This window comes from Anolis sagrei, chromosome 6 (assembly GCF_037176765.1).
Source record: "Anolis sagrei isolate rAnoSag1 chromosome 6, rAnoSag1.mat, whole genome shotgun sequence".
Lineage (NCBI taxonomy): Eukaryota > Metazoa > Chordata > Lepidosauria > Squamata > Dactyloidae > Anolis > Anolis sagrei.
The window spans coordinates 76,441,502-76,454,856 of NC_090026.1; the positions used below are offsets into that span (position 1 = coordinate 76,441,502).

General features: G+C 37.0%; 1 protein-coding gene across 1 annotated transcript in view; it reads left to right on the forward strand.

Annotated features, from left to right (window-relative positions):
• Positions 1–13,355, forward strand: part of ULK4 (unc-51 like kinase 4) — a 200,916-nt gene that overhangs the window by 70,160 nt on the left and 117,401 nt on the right. The window contains exon 31 of the mRNA XM_060781768.2: positions 1,371–1,419. Within this exon, the coding sequence (XP_060637751.2) occupies positions 1,371–1,419 (49 nt within the window). The remainder of the gene's footprint in view (positions 1–1,370; positions 1,420–13,355) is intronic.

Consider the following 13,355-nt stretch of genomic DNA (forward strand, 5'->3'; position numbering starts at 1 on the left):
ACTCTGAAAAACAGATGTTTGCATGTTTTCATTATTTGCTTTACCTTTCAAATTTACAACTATCTAAACATTCAAATGTCAAAACATTTTAGGGAGGTATTCACTTGAGCTAGATTTGATCAGCTTGATAAAATGATCAGAAATGGGAGATTTAACAGCATCCTTTATAATGAATGGATTTGTATCTGCTGAGCCCCTGAAATTGAGAATGTAGTACACATATTATTTGGTTGTAAATTGTACCAGAAGATGAGAGACATATACCTTGGTTCGTATATCAAACGGACAATTTGTTGGGAATCCCACATCAGAACGACATATTTTATGTTTGACCAAGACTCAAAAATAACATATAAAACAGCTCTGTTTTTAAGCAAAGCAATATGTCTGAGAACCACATACGTGAGGCTGATTGGGGTAAATTTTAGGGGTGATACGGAAACATGATGTATACATTCAGTTTTATCATATTTATTTACTTCATTGTTATAAGTGTTTTACTAAAGTTACTATATAGAGCGTAATCAAGTTTTATCAAGCCTTTTGTTTGATTTAGTATTGTGATATGTCCTAGGGCTAATCAGTAAAATTTTCTGCTACTATTATTTGCTTTACCTAGCCATTATCGAGCTCTAATATGAAGGATAGAGACATTTTAGCTTTTGGCCCACTTTGGGCTTAATTTAGGTCAGGAGTTGCAAAATACAAAACTAAGTCAAACCTGCACTTAAAAGTGGCGTACTTGACAAACGTTACACACACTTTAAATGGTTTTATAGTACTTTTTGAAGCTCCTGTTATAAAGTTGCATGTCCTCTATTTGAAATCTGCTGGTTAATCACTTTTCAGATACACAAAATATGATTCTAATGAGATTCTAATATAATTAAAAGTGTTAATGCAGAAACTGTAAAAGTAGTTAATGAAGCATACATAAAAAGCTGCTTTGAGAGTATGTGTTTTAATTTCAGCATATTCATTATAGACTGCTGGCTCCAATTCTTTTACTAACTATGTTCCCACTTGGAAGACTTAATCATATTCCTCTACAATAATCCAGTGGGTCATCCATATTTGCTGGCTCCAGATCTACAATTTTCACCAAACACAGATTGTCACACCCTGTATTTAAAATGGTAACAACATCAACATGGACACACAATAGCATCTGAGTGGATTCTGCCACCATTTAATAATATGGAATGTGATCACTTGCTTGTTTAGAATACCTGTGTGTGTGTGTGGAGGGGGTGTTTCATAACCAAATCACCATGGAATCAGAGTTCCCACAATATTTGTCTTTTAAAAATATTAATTTACATACTTTTCATATACAGCAGTTGAATTCGAAATGTGTTCTTTCTTCACAGCTTGATTGAAGAGATGTGTCTTGTTCCAACAATTTTTCAAGTTATTCTGGTAAGAATGTGTTTTATAGAATTTGATTTTAAAATAACCTGAAAACTCTGTTCCTCCATATTTTTCATACTGGTCTGCTATTTAAACTAGTATATAAATGACTGGGAAGTCTTAAGTAAAGGTAAAGGTTTTCCCCTGACATTATGTCCAGTAGTGTCTGACTCTGGGGGTTGGTGCTCATCTCCATTTCTAAGCTGAAGAGCCAGCATTGCCCGTAGACACCTCCAAAGTCATGTGGCCAGCATGACTACATGGAGTGCTGTGACCTTCCCGCCAGAATGGTACCTATTGATCTACTCAAACTGCTAGGTTGGCAGAAGCTGGGGCTAACAGCAGGAGCTCACACCACTTCCCGGATTCGAAGTTCAGCAGCTCAGCGGTTTAACCCACTGCGCCACCGCGGGCTCCCTTGGGAAGTCTTATCGGACGTTATTTGTTATATTGAGTGGTAGATACGTAGCTGCTCTCCAGTTCCTAATATACCAACTTGGTTGTCTGTTTTTAATTAGCAACACTTCATCAATTGGGATAAATATAAGATCCTGTATTTAGACAACAAAGATTAGGGACAAAATCTCTCTCAGTGTTTCTGGACTGTAAGGGGAATTTGTTATCATCTCACTTTAGTGTGAAAAGAATTTTTTTGGAGGGACTTCCAACCATTCATAGATTTCCTTCATGCAATTTAAATCTGGTATTAAATATGTTAATCAAGTCACAATTTGAACCATTGAAAAAGGCTTCACTATGTTTTTGTCATTCAAAGTAATGCTTTTGGTAGAAGCAATGGCACTGGCTAAAAAAGGTGAGTTAGTATTTTTGTCCATTAATCCAAGTTTTGACTAGTTCGAAAGAGAGAAGCAATCTTTGATGATAGATCCTTCAGTTGTGACAAAGTCATTGACACTGAGAATTGGAGCAATATTCTGTCCTTTGGGGAAAAGTGACCTTATTTGAAGGTCAGAAGAGTTGTGAAAATTTATATTCAGAGAACAAAAGGGTGTAAAAGAGCTGAAGCCTTATTTGTTTCCTTCCATTCTATAACTGTGGGTAATAAAGCTTGAAAGCAAATGATAGCTTGATGATAAAGCATTGTGTTGATGCATGTTGCAACTTTGCTGCAGTACGAAGAATGTTTGGACACATTAACTCATTTGCTATATACTAACGGTATTATTAAGAGATGTTTGCAGAACGGCAGGATGGAAGGAGCCATCCACATTTGTCTGACATTATAAAGTCAACAATATAAATAAAGACAGACAGTCTTTGGAAAGTCAGTTTACTGAGTAGTGTTGTAATAGAATAATAGTCGTTAGGTGCAGCTAAAAGGTAGTTGCTTAGAAATATCCTCCTTCAGCCTGTCAGAGAATGCAAGATTGATACATGTGACAGACAGTCATTCTAGGGAGTTAGATAATATCCCACACACACTTCTTCTGTCCATCTTTTTGTACTCAGTGTTTTCTATCTGGGTAGCAAAGATGTGAAATCAACTCAAATGGCAACAGTGGAGTCAATCGTATTAACAAAATGGAATTGAGAACTTCTGCCTTGCTGTTATTGGTGCATGTGGTAAACCCACACGTGAATTGCTCTTTCAGCCTTTCTAAAATGGCTTTTTATTATAAGTATCCACTTTTTATTTACAAGCGATGAGATCTGTCATATGTGGAGAGATAAATGTGTGAGAAACAAAAATTTTTTAGCCTGATGATTCTGTGTGAACCAGGCTTTAAGGCAGTGGTTCCCAACCTGTTGTCCGTGGGCCACCAGTGGTCCGCAAGAACTAAAATATGATCTGCAGCCTTACCGTTTCCGTGCTCTACAGACCATGCTCCCTTTCTCGTAGCCATGCGCCCATGGTGAGGAGGCAAGAGAAAGCCAATAGGGACAGTTTCTTGGGTTTCATGCATCCTTTTTTTTTTTTCAACATCCGCTCCTTCCCCTTCTTTTTTTCACCCCATGAGCATTAATAAAACCTGGTCAAAGGACATTTAATCAACTACCAAGCTTGCAAATTCTGTGTTTTTTCTGTCTGTCTGTTTGTTTGTTTTTGTTAAAAATGTAAAACAAATGTCTGGTTGCTGATGACACGATAAATAAATAAATTAACAAAACCCACAGGTAGTAACAGCCCAACCAATTTTTTTCTTGGTGTCTTCATTTTTAGGCATGTTCCCGGGGTTATTTGGACTGTTGATTCAGAGAATTGCATTGGATACACCATATCATCTCTAGATTATTAAATATGATTTTCTGTGGGCGAGCAGATAGTGATTATTTGATGGCATATGTTCTGTATCAGAAACTAGAGCTGATGTGGTCTATCCAATGCAATTTTCTGAATCAGTACACCAAATAACCAAACTGAATCTAAAGTTGACTAAAAACTGATACGTAACCCTTTTGGTGCTAATGTTGAGAGAGTGGTCCCTGGTCAAGTGGTCCCTGGTCAAAAATAGGTTGGGAATCACTGCTTTAAGGTAATTCAGAAATAATGGTTAGGAGCTACAAGTATACAGAAAAATAGATTTGGTTGATTTTAAAAGGAATTTTATAATGTTCTTGAGCAATTATTACTGATAGAATAATTGTTTCTACAGGGATTAGAGCATCACTTTTCTCGCATCAGCAGATTTCGTGACTAATTCATAGCGCCTTGTTTTAGCAGCAGATCTCATGGCAAATTCACTCTTTAATTGCTGTGAATTGGTTTTAATGTATATAGATTGTTAAAAGACTGGAATAGATGAAATGACAGGGGAAAATATTATGTTAATGTTAGTTTCCAGAAACAAATTTCAGTCTTGTAGGCATGAGTTTCTTCTATTTCATTAACTTCATTAAATTTCAGATGCTTTGAGTGAGGACACTATTTGGAGCACAGTGGATATGTTTTTTCTTAAAGTTAACGTATCTGTAAAACAAAACAGAACATTTGTTTTATCTTTTAAAAAATTAATCTCTTTGGGAAGTAAATAAAATATAAACAGTAATTAAACAATTAGACAATTAAAATAATCCCGATCCCGCCTGCAACACAGGCTCGGTTGGCGGGGACGAGAGACAGGGCCTTCTCGGTGGTGGCCCCTCGGTCCGTGCCCTTCCCACAGACATTAGATCGGCTCCATCGCTAATGGTATTTCGGAGAAAGGTGAAAACCTGGTTATTTGAACAGGCGTTTGAATAGGCAGTGCAATGAATATAGGAAAGGAACAACGGATGACGAGCTTGGATCATGTTTTCAGTTATGAGACGCCAGTGAGTGGTTATTGTCGTTAATTGATTAGTCTGTTATTGTGTTAATTGTTTTTAAATATCTTGTTGTTGTTGCATTGAATTTTTGCTGCTACTGTTGTTAACCGCCGTGAGTCGCCTAAGGGCTGAGAAATATATATATATATGTATATGTATATGTGTATGTGTATGTGTATATATATATATATATACACACTCCACTTGCCTCACTACCAACAGAACCTCTGAAGATGCCAGCCACAGATGCAGGCGAAACATTAGGAGAGAATGCTGCTGGAGCATGGCCATGCAGCCTAAAAAAAATCACAGCAACCCAGTGATTCTGGCTATGAAAGCCTTCAACCATACAGTCAAGCACTTAATTTGAGAAAACGTCTACATTTTTTCTGCCACCACACAAAAGGGAAACTGGTGGTTTCTTCTTCGTGTTGGGCTGCTTGGACCAACCATCATGGAGCTTTATTCCACCTCTACACATCGAGGCATATTGTGGATATGGCAACTGTGGCCAAGATAGTGAAAACTGTAAAGAACAGTAAAAAAGATATGGAAAAATAACATCAGCACAAGAAATTTGGGGCAGAACAGTAGGACTGCTGAATCAGCTCTAGCATATCAGAACTAAGCCCATATCACATGAAGCCATAGGCATTATCTAGGCATGTGGATTTACACTGGATTTCTGAGGCTTGTGTACAAAGTATTTAAATTTCACACAATCAATCAATGAGAAAGGGCTGATCTAATTTATGTGTACGACACCACAGACTGTGGACATTTAATGAATAGTGCTCTTGACAGTTTTAATAAAACATAGCATTTGCCAGCAGAGATAATTAGAACTGAAGCAGCAAAATTCTAGTGTTTGGCAACACAGATGAAACAACTTCATTAAAATGTACAGCTTCAGCAAATGAAAGGCAAGAAAGCACTGGACCCTGAAGAATCAGCCTTCTCAAAACTAATTGCTTCAGTGCTTAAACAGGCCAACTATGAAATACCAAGGGCATAAGAAGGAAAGCAAAGAAAATAAGGGACTGGTTTGCAGAAGAGAACCCACTGAAACAACTACAGTCTTTTTAGGGCACAAGATTTTTAATTTGCATTTTAAGGAATGCAAGATGATAGAAGAAATTATTTCTGAAGATTGAAAATGAGCCTGGCATATAGGGATAAATATAATCTCGCAGAAACTCTGCAACCAGTAATTTGCAGTTTAGATCTTAACATCCATCTACACAATATGTTTTGAAACAATTTAACCTTTGGAGATAATCAATTCAATATTAATTCCAGTACTTTGACAGATCAAAAACACCGTAAGGGTTAATTTCAGATACGTAATGTAACTAAATCACTGGGTGCCATGACATTTCACAGTGTAATTTTATTCCACTTAATAAAATTAGAGTGGTTAAATTGCAATTACTTGGGGCATCTTTTTCTCCCTCTCTTTCTCCCTCTCTTTCTCCGAGTGACTGCATGACCTTTGTTGGCAAACAAGATAATTATTGTAAAAGGGGTGTGTGCCTACATACTGTCTGCTACAGATTCAATGGTTTAGAAATTATATAAAGCAAAATATAGTGATATCTAACCTAGTAAATGTGATCTAGTTTATCCTTGGTGAAAAAGAAAATAATAAAATATACATCAATATTTGGTAAAAACTGACTGCTGAAAATATTTAATAGGGTTATGTTTTCTTATTAATCACTATACAATAATTTCTCAGATCCACATTGAAGTCCAAATAGCAGCACCTAAAGACAGCTGTTTGGATCATGGCTATCTGAACTAAAAGACAGCTACTCCCAGATCGCTAAGGACATTAATTTTAATATAGTACACAACTTTGCTTCTTGGTATTACAATGCAGAAATGCTTGGAACTATAAAAACAAGCAATCATATAGTATGTTGGTGTTGTGTGTCATTTGCAATCTAGAACAACCCTAAGGTGAGCCCATCATGGTTTTTTGTTTTTTGGTAAGAATTTGTTCAAAAGGAGTTGGTCTTTGCCTTCCTCTAAAGCTTGGACTTGCTCAAGGTCATCAGTAGTTGGTTTCAATGGCCGAGAAGGGTTTCAAATCCTGGTCTCCAAAATCATAGTCCAATACTGAATCCACTACATCACACTGGCTCTCTCATATAGTAAGCTATACTGCCAGTATTAGAAAAGTTCTCCCTTTAGCTTTAATTTTTGTTAGTATTAACAGACTTACACTTTCCAGTCAGGCATGAAAGCATACCATTTTTCAGTTATGATGAAAGAATAAAGAGATAATAAAACCTCAGCTGTACTTCAGTTGGGTGTCTCATTCTTCCTCAACCTTTCTGTGAATTAACCTGCAGTGCATTGCTAGGACACCACACAGTGAAATTGAAAGCAAGCACATGAATTTAAATTATGAGAAATTCTAGATGTAAGCATTATTTTGCAAGTGACTTCTTCCCAGAACTAGATTTTAATCTTTCTACAGTAGCTCGAAGATGGCTTTGAATTGCTGCATTATTATTTTTGCTGTCCTATCTAAGAAGTGTTCCTGACTGACTACATGAAAGATCTCAGAGCGGGTGGTGAGCAACGAAGTGTAATGAGTAGGAAAACCAGGAGGACAAATCAAGTAGCAGAACTAGGAAACAAGTCAGAGATAAGTACTAAAGAAAAGTACTAAAGAGAAGATTTGCTTTGGGATTTTTTAAAAAATATATCTTCAACCTATGAATGGTCAAATCCATGGATATGATGGGCCAGCTGTAATCCACCGAAATCTTTTTGCGTTAAGGGTTCTCAAGTTCAAAATGGGAGTTGGACAGATCAAACACAGAAAGCCAGCTTCAGTTACATAGCTTCTACAATAGCTGTGTAATAAGATGTTAAATCACATGCAGGCAGTCTGCGAGTTACAAACATCCAACTTACTAATGACTCATAGTTAAGTACGGGGGTAAGACAGCAGGAAGTGAGAGAAATCTGCCCCTCGGAAGTGAAATTCACTCCTGAAAGAGTTAGAATGGAGAAAAGGTGTCTCCACTGAAGCTTTCTCACCAATCCTTGTTTCTACAACACACCAAATTTTTCAAAATCCAATTATCACAAAGACAGAAAGTGAAGTGAAATCATCTGAACAGGGGCACAGACAGCAAAACAAACACAACAGGGTTGTTAACCTTTCCCTCTGCTATCCAAAGCTTGTGTGTGTGTGTGTGAGAGAGAGGGGGGGGGGGAAGAGAGAGAGACTGAACATTTTTAAATGTTTCTGTTCCAACTAACATACAAATTCAGTTCAAGAACAAATGTACAGAACCAATCTTGTTCATAACTTGTGGGCTGCCTGTATACTACTTTACCAAAAATGCCTTTTTTTTTGGAAAAAAATCAGTATCTGGGATGTGATACATAATGTATTGGAAGCCCTTACAGGGAAACCCAGTCAAGAAAAGGAAACAACTTTGACAGCAAAACGGAATGGTTTTCTAAACAATTCCTGCTTTGCTCATGTGAAAAGAATGAGCAAGCTTGTCTACATCCTCTGTGAGTGATGATCAACTGCCTTTCCCCCATTTAACTCACTTTTGATTGCATTTCAACATACGAGGTCTGCTCTTCTTTAACTATCCAGAAGCAAAGTATAATACATACAAGCATCAAAACATTCACTTTTGGGATTTACTCTTGCCTTTAGGGGAATATGTAAGGGTTTGGATGTTTAATCAAGGCAGGAAAATATGTTAGACAAATGCATTGATCTTTGTTGCTATCAAATGCTACCAGAAAGGACTTCAAAAAACAAACAAACCAACAAAAAGGACTTTAAAGGAATAGTATTTTTACAAAGCTAGGAATACACATCTCACAAAATTCAGTATTTCATGGGAATCAGATGGTTATAAAAACAGCATTATATGAAAATATCCATTTACAGATTGTACCATCAACAGTCTAGACTTAAGTCTGTATTGTTAATGTTTTATTAGTTAACAATGAAACAACAGAAAGTTTGTCATCATCTGTTAATATCTGTTCACTTGAATCTCATACAGTAAGGGCTTGCCATTCAGTTCTGGAAGCTGCCACCTTTAGCTATTTCTGAGGCCACAGCCAGTCTAATGATGCTTCTAGTCATATAGGTGTGCACAGGTTCAATTTTAAGGAAAGAATATCAACTGTGTTTCCCTAATTCCATATTTTCTTGATTCATGATTACGGTGCAGATATGAAGGAAATGGTGAGCCCACCATATAGTGAGCAAAGGAATTGCTCTGGAATGAGCCCAGTGACCTTATGTGAGGAACTGTGAAATCCAAGGATATGAACAGAATTTGTCTTTCTCACTTTTTGCTGAGGTTATGGTGATGTAAAAAAATCAACAGAAGTCAATTTCCCCTGTAGCTATTTCCACTTCCCACAGAATAAAGGATTCTCTGGAGGAGGCATCTTATAATGGCACCCTAAAAGAATGTGAAAGTGTTTTGTGAAGGCAAAGTTTTCCAAACCCTGTGTCATAAAACATTTGTGTAGGCTGCTGCATATAGGTGTGTCGTGTGAATGTAACAAGAAACCTCTGAATTTATGTGAAATAAGCAATAAATCAGATATTTAAAAAATACAAATGAAAAGTTTTCATGAATCCCATACTTGATCCTTGGTGCAGGAGGATGGGAAGTCTGAAGAGAACAGTTGTTTGGAGGTTTGTGGAACTAGAAAATGAAGAATGTGTTGGCTAGTTGAGGCCAGAGGAAATACATCCACATCTTGCTCTTTAATCACTTACATGGTGCTGCGGGTTCTGGTACTTGGGATTCAGAGAAAGGAGAGGAAAGGCACAGCAGAACTTTTAGGCAGTCTTGAGATGAGTTTATCTGGCCTAAATCTTGACCATTCTGGTCTACTGCTCAGTATGTAAAGAAAACAAGCTCATTATCATTAAAGGTTTCAGTTGGAGTGACCACACTCCTGGCAGTTGTGCCATTTGGCCTGGATGTTGAACATGTTCTTTCAATCCTCAATTTCTAGGAATTGAAGGATATGCCATGACTATTGCCATGACTACTTGAGGAACTTCATGGCTTCAATTATCAGAGTTCTGGGTTTTCTGCTCCTCTCTTTGTTGAAGAAGGATTTTTCTTAACTATTTTTGTTATCCTTACTAGAATGGAATGGATTCACAGATGTGTAGAAAAGGACAGAAGGATGGTTCTCTATTCAGGGAAACAGATGGTCTTCTGTGATTCCTCTATAATCCTCTACCAAGAGGGTTCCTGCTGGGTCAGGCTGGCATCTATTGTCATAATGGAATTGTGTAGTTTTGGGATGTGGACATGTCTGTTGTTGATCTACCAACTTAAGAAGTGCTGGATCTGTGTGAGAAAGGCAGGCTATTTGTGGTTTCTACCTGGAAATCAAGGAGAGAACTCTAGAGGCATAAATCTCTGGCTTGCTCAGTGGAGTGAGTCAAGCTAGAAATCTATCATTTCCAGTAGTCTTGTTCTGGAAATTATTTTATGATGCTCCTATTTAAATGTGTTTCATTTCATGGGTTGCTTTGCTTTTATGTTTCTACGTACAATTGTTCCATATGTAAACCACCCTAAGTCCCTTTGAGCAGATGGTGGCAGGGTATAAAATTAAAGTTATTATTATTATTATTATTATTATTATTATATTATTCTGCTCATGATTTGGAAGTGACTACCATTTGAGTGATTGGCACAACATGGTCTGCTGACAGAAAGACCCCTTTGGAAACAATTCTCATGTAGAGGAGAAAAGTCACTAAGTAGTACTGTTTGTGGTCCCTGGCCATGAGTTACTGCTTTGGGAAAGGTTACTGGGAATTTTGGGCTTTGGTGTCACCAGTATAGTGATGTTTGTTCTATCTATTTAGTATAGAAACTCTATTTAAATCCAACAAAACTGTTTTGCTGTCAGTAATGGACTGGATGAAGGAAAACAAACTGAAGTTTAGTTTAGACAAGACGGAGGTACTCCTGGTCATCAAAAGACAAATCAGGAAACTGAGAGTCAGCCTGTGCAAGATCCACAGCTTGCACATACTCCTGGACTTAGATCCGAATTCTCACACAAGTTTTGGCAGTGGCCAGGTGTGCATTTGCACTGCTAAAACTTCTGCACCAGCTACATCTACTCTCTGAGAAATCAATATAACTACAGGGACACATAACTTGATCATATAATAGTTGGATTACTGTAACATTCTACATGGTCAGTTCTATTCAGAAACTTCAGCAGGTACAAAATGCTGCATTTAGGCTTCTGACCAGGCTTGTCAGAGACAACAAATAGCTCCCCTGTTGAAATGGGTTCATTTCCAGGTTAGATTCAAAATGCTGGGCGTGCTGTTTAAAGCCACATAAAACTTGGGTTTAGAATATGTGAAATGCTTCTATTTTCATATACAAGTCTTTGACGGTGGGCTTTCTCTTGTCCCATCCTCATCAGAAGCATATTTGATTTGGGATACTTTAAAAACATATTTTCTTTAAAAAGAGCCTCTCGTGCCAGAATGAGCAATAAGGAAGAGATTGCTGCCCTCCTCAAGGTAAGAAACTGAGCCATGCCCTACAGCTCTGAAAATTATGATGGGAACATGCCTCTCACCCTCATCATGAGCTCTTCATCATACTAGTTGGTTTTCTGAATATGAAGCAAGGAAGAAGAGCACAACCAGCACACCTTCTAATCTGCATTTTTCTACAAACCCCCCCCCCCTCTTTTCTTTTAAAATAACATCGTTGATTAATAACACAAATTTTAACCATTCTTACATTATCCAAAAAGGATTTTATTGTCATACTAATCATAACGCATTTTGAGGTATTCTTTTTCATACAGAAACAACAAACAAAACTATATTAAATTCTCACATGGTCAAGTTAGCAGGAATACTTGATACCAAAGGATCTGATTTCTAACACAGCACAGACAGTATAACATCATTACTGGCAACAAAACGACTACTCTTTCAATGTTGTACACTCAATGTCTAGTGTAAACTCATAAAACAAGAAAAGAATCAATGGAAATAATTGGTTTCTGCACAGAAGATAGAAGAAAAGTATTATTTGCCTTGACTACTTTGGAAGTATTGTGAGACATTTCCAGTTTGTGAACAGAAGTGTGCTGATGATTGACACCATCTCCTTTGAGGAATCTGATTACTACTGCAAGCCCTCATATCAGTACTCAATTTTATTCCATCAAATTTATTTCCATAGTAAACAGTTCTTTATACAAACAAATGATTTTACTTACCAAGGGTTTCAGTTTAAGACTGGCAACAAAGTTTCCAACAGGAAATATCAATATTATATTATTTATCTTTTTTATTTCCTAACAATGTATGTTTCGGTAGCTGTTACAAACCTAACTCTGGAGATTCTGCTAAATAGTCCAAATTAGGTGTAAGGAAGGATAATGTACCTTAATGATTGAGATAGTATGAAAATTAAATCTAATCTTGTTCCATTAAGCAAGTTCTCAGTTCCATTTTTACAAAATTATTTTATTACGGTTCCTCTACTGCCTATTGAAACACGCTTTTATAGCCATTTAATTTTCAACTATAAACAAGCCCCATTTTTCACAATGCACCCCCTTGAGATTAGAGAAGGATAATTTAAATTTCTCCAGTCTTGCGGCTATACTAAGATAACCATTTGCAGAGGCAAAGATTTTGTTTTCCTTTTTGCAGTAGAGATCATTAAGATATAATTAGACTCTTATTCATGAGTATGAGCACGCTTGCTATGGAGATGCTAGTCACCCAATCAGCATCCTCTGGACTTATGTCGAATATGAAGGGCAGCAGGCATAATCCCCACTTCATTCTCTGGAGAGTTCTACATTAAACACACTGCACTAGACATCTTTTTCTCCCTCTTTTGTTATTAATGGAATCCTATTCATGCCTCCAGTGTTTTTTCAGACTCTATTATTATCGATCAAAATTGCTAGACTATTTGCTTTCAGCAATATGCTGCTGCATTGCCATCCAGATGTGAGTCCTAACGACAACTACGTGTGGTGAATTTTAATCCCACCCTGCCTGAAATCTATCACAAGTCACACAAATGTGGAACTTGTGCTATATAGAAAAAGACGAAGCACCCTCGGTTGCTTCAGAAACCTTTTTTAATTCAACCTTTTTTACCCTGGTTGCAAAAAAAGTTCTAGGATGATATTGTATGGATATAAAATGGATATAAGCTTGTCTCTAATTCTTTTGTGGTTGCATAGAAGAAAGAGTAGGAAAAAGTCCACAATGAACTCCTAAGGAGATGCTGGTAGTGTAAACCAGTGTTCAGGCTACAGGCTACAGTTGAACAACTGTAGCCTCAAAGTTGTTAGACTGTGACTCTCATTACTTTTAGACAAACAGCCAATGGTGAGAAATGACGGCAGTTGTTTAGAGTCTGATAAAATATGGAGGGTAAAAGGTTTCCAATCTCTGATGTAAACATTGCTCAAATAGACAGACCAATGATCTGATGCAGTACAGGCTGAGTATTATTCGAAATGCTTGGGAATGTTTTGGGCATGTTTTGGATTCTAGAATACTTGTATTTGCACATATGTATATAATGTAGTATCTTGTAAATGAGACCCAATTCAAACATAAAGTTCATTAAAATTTCATATTCACCTTATAC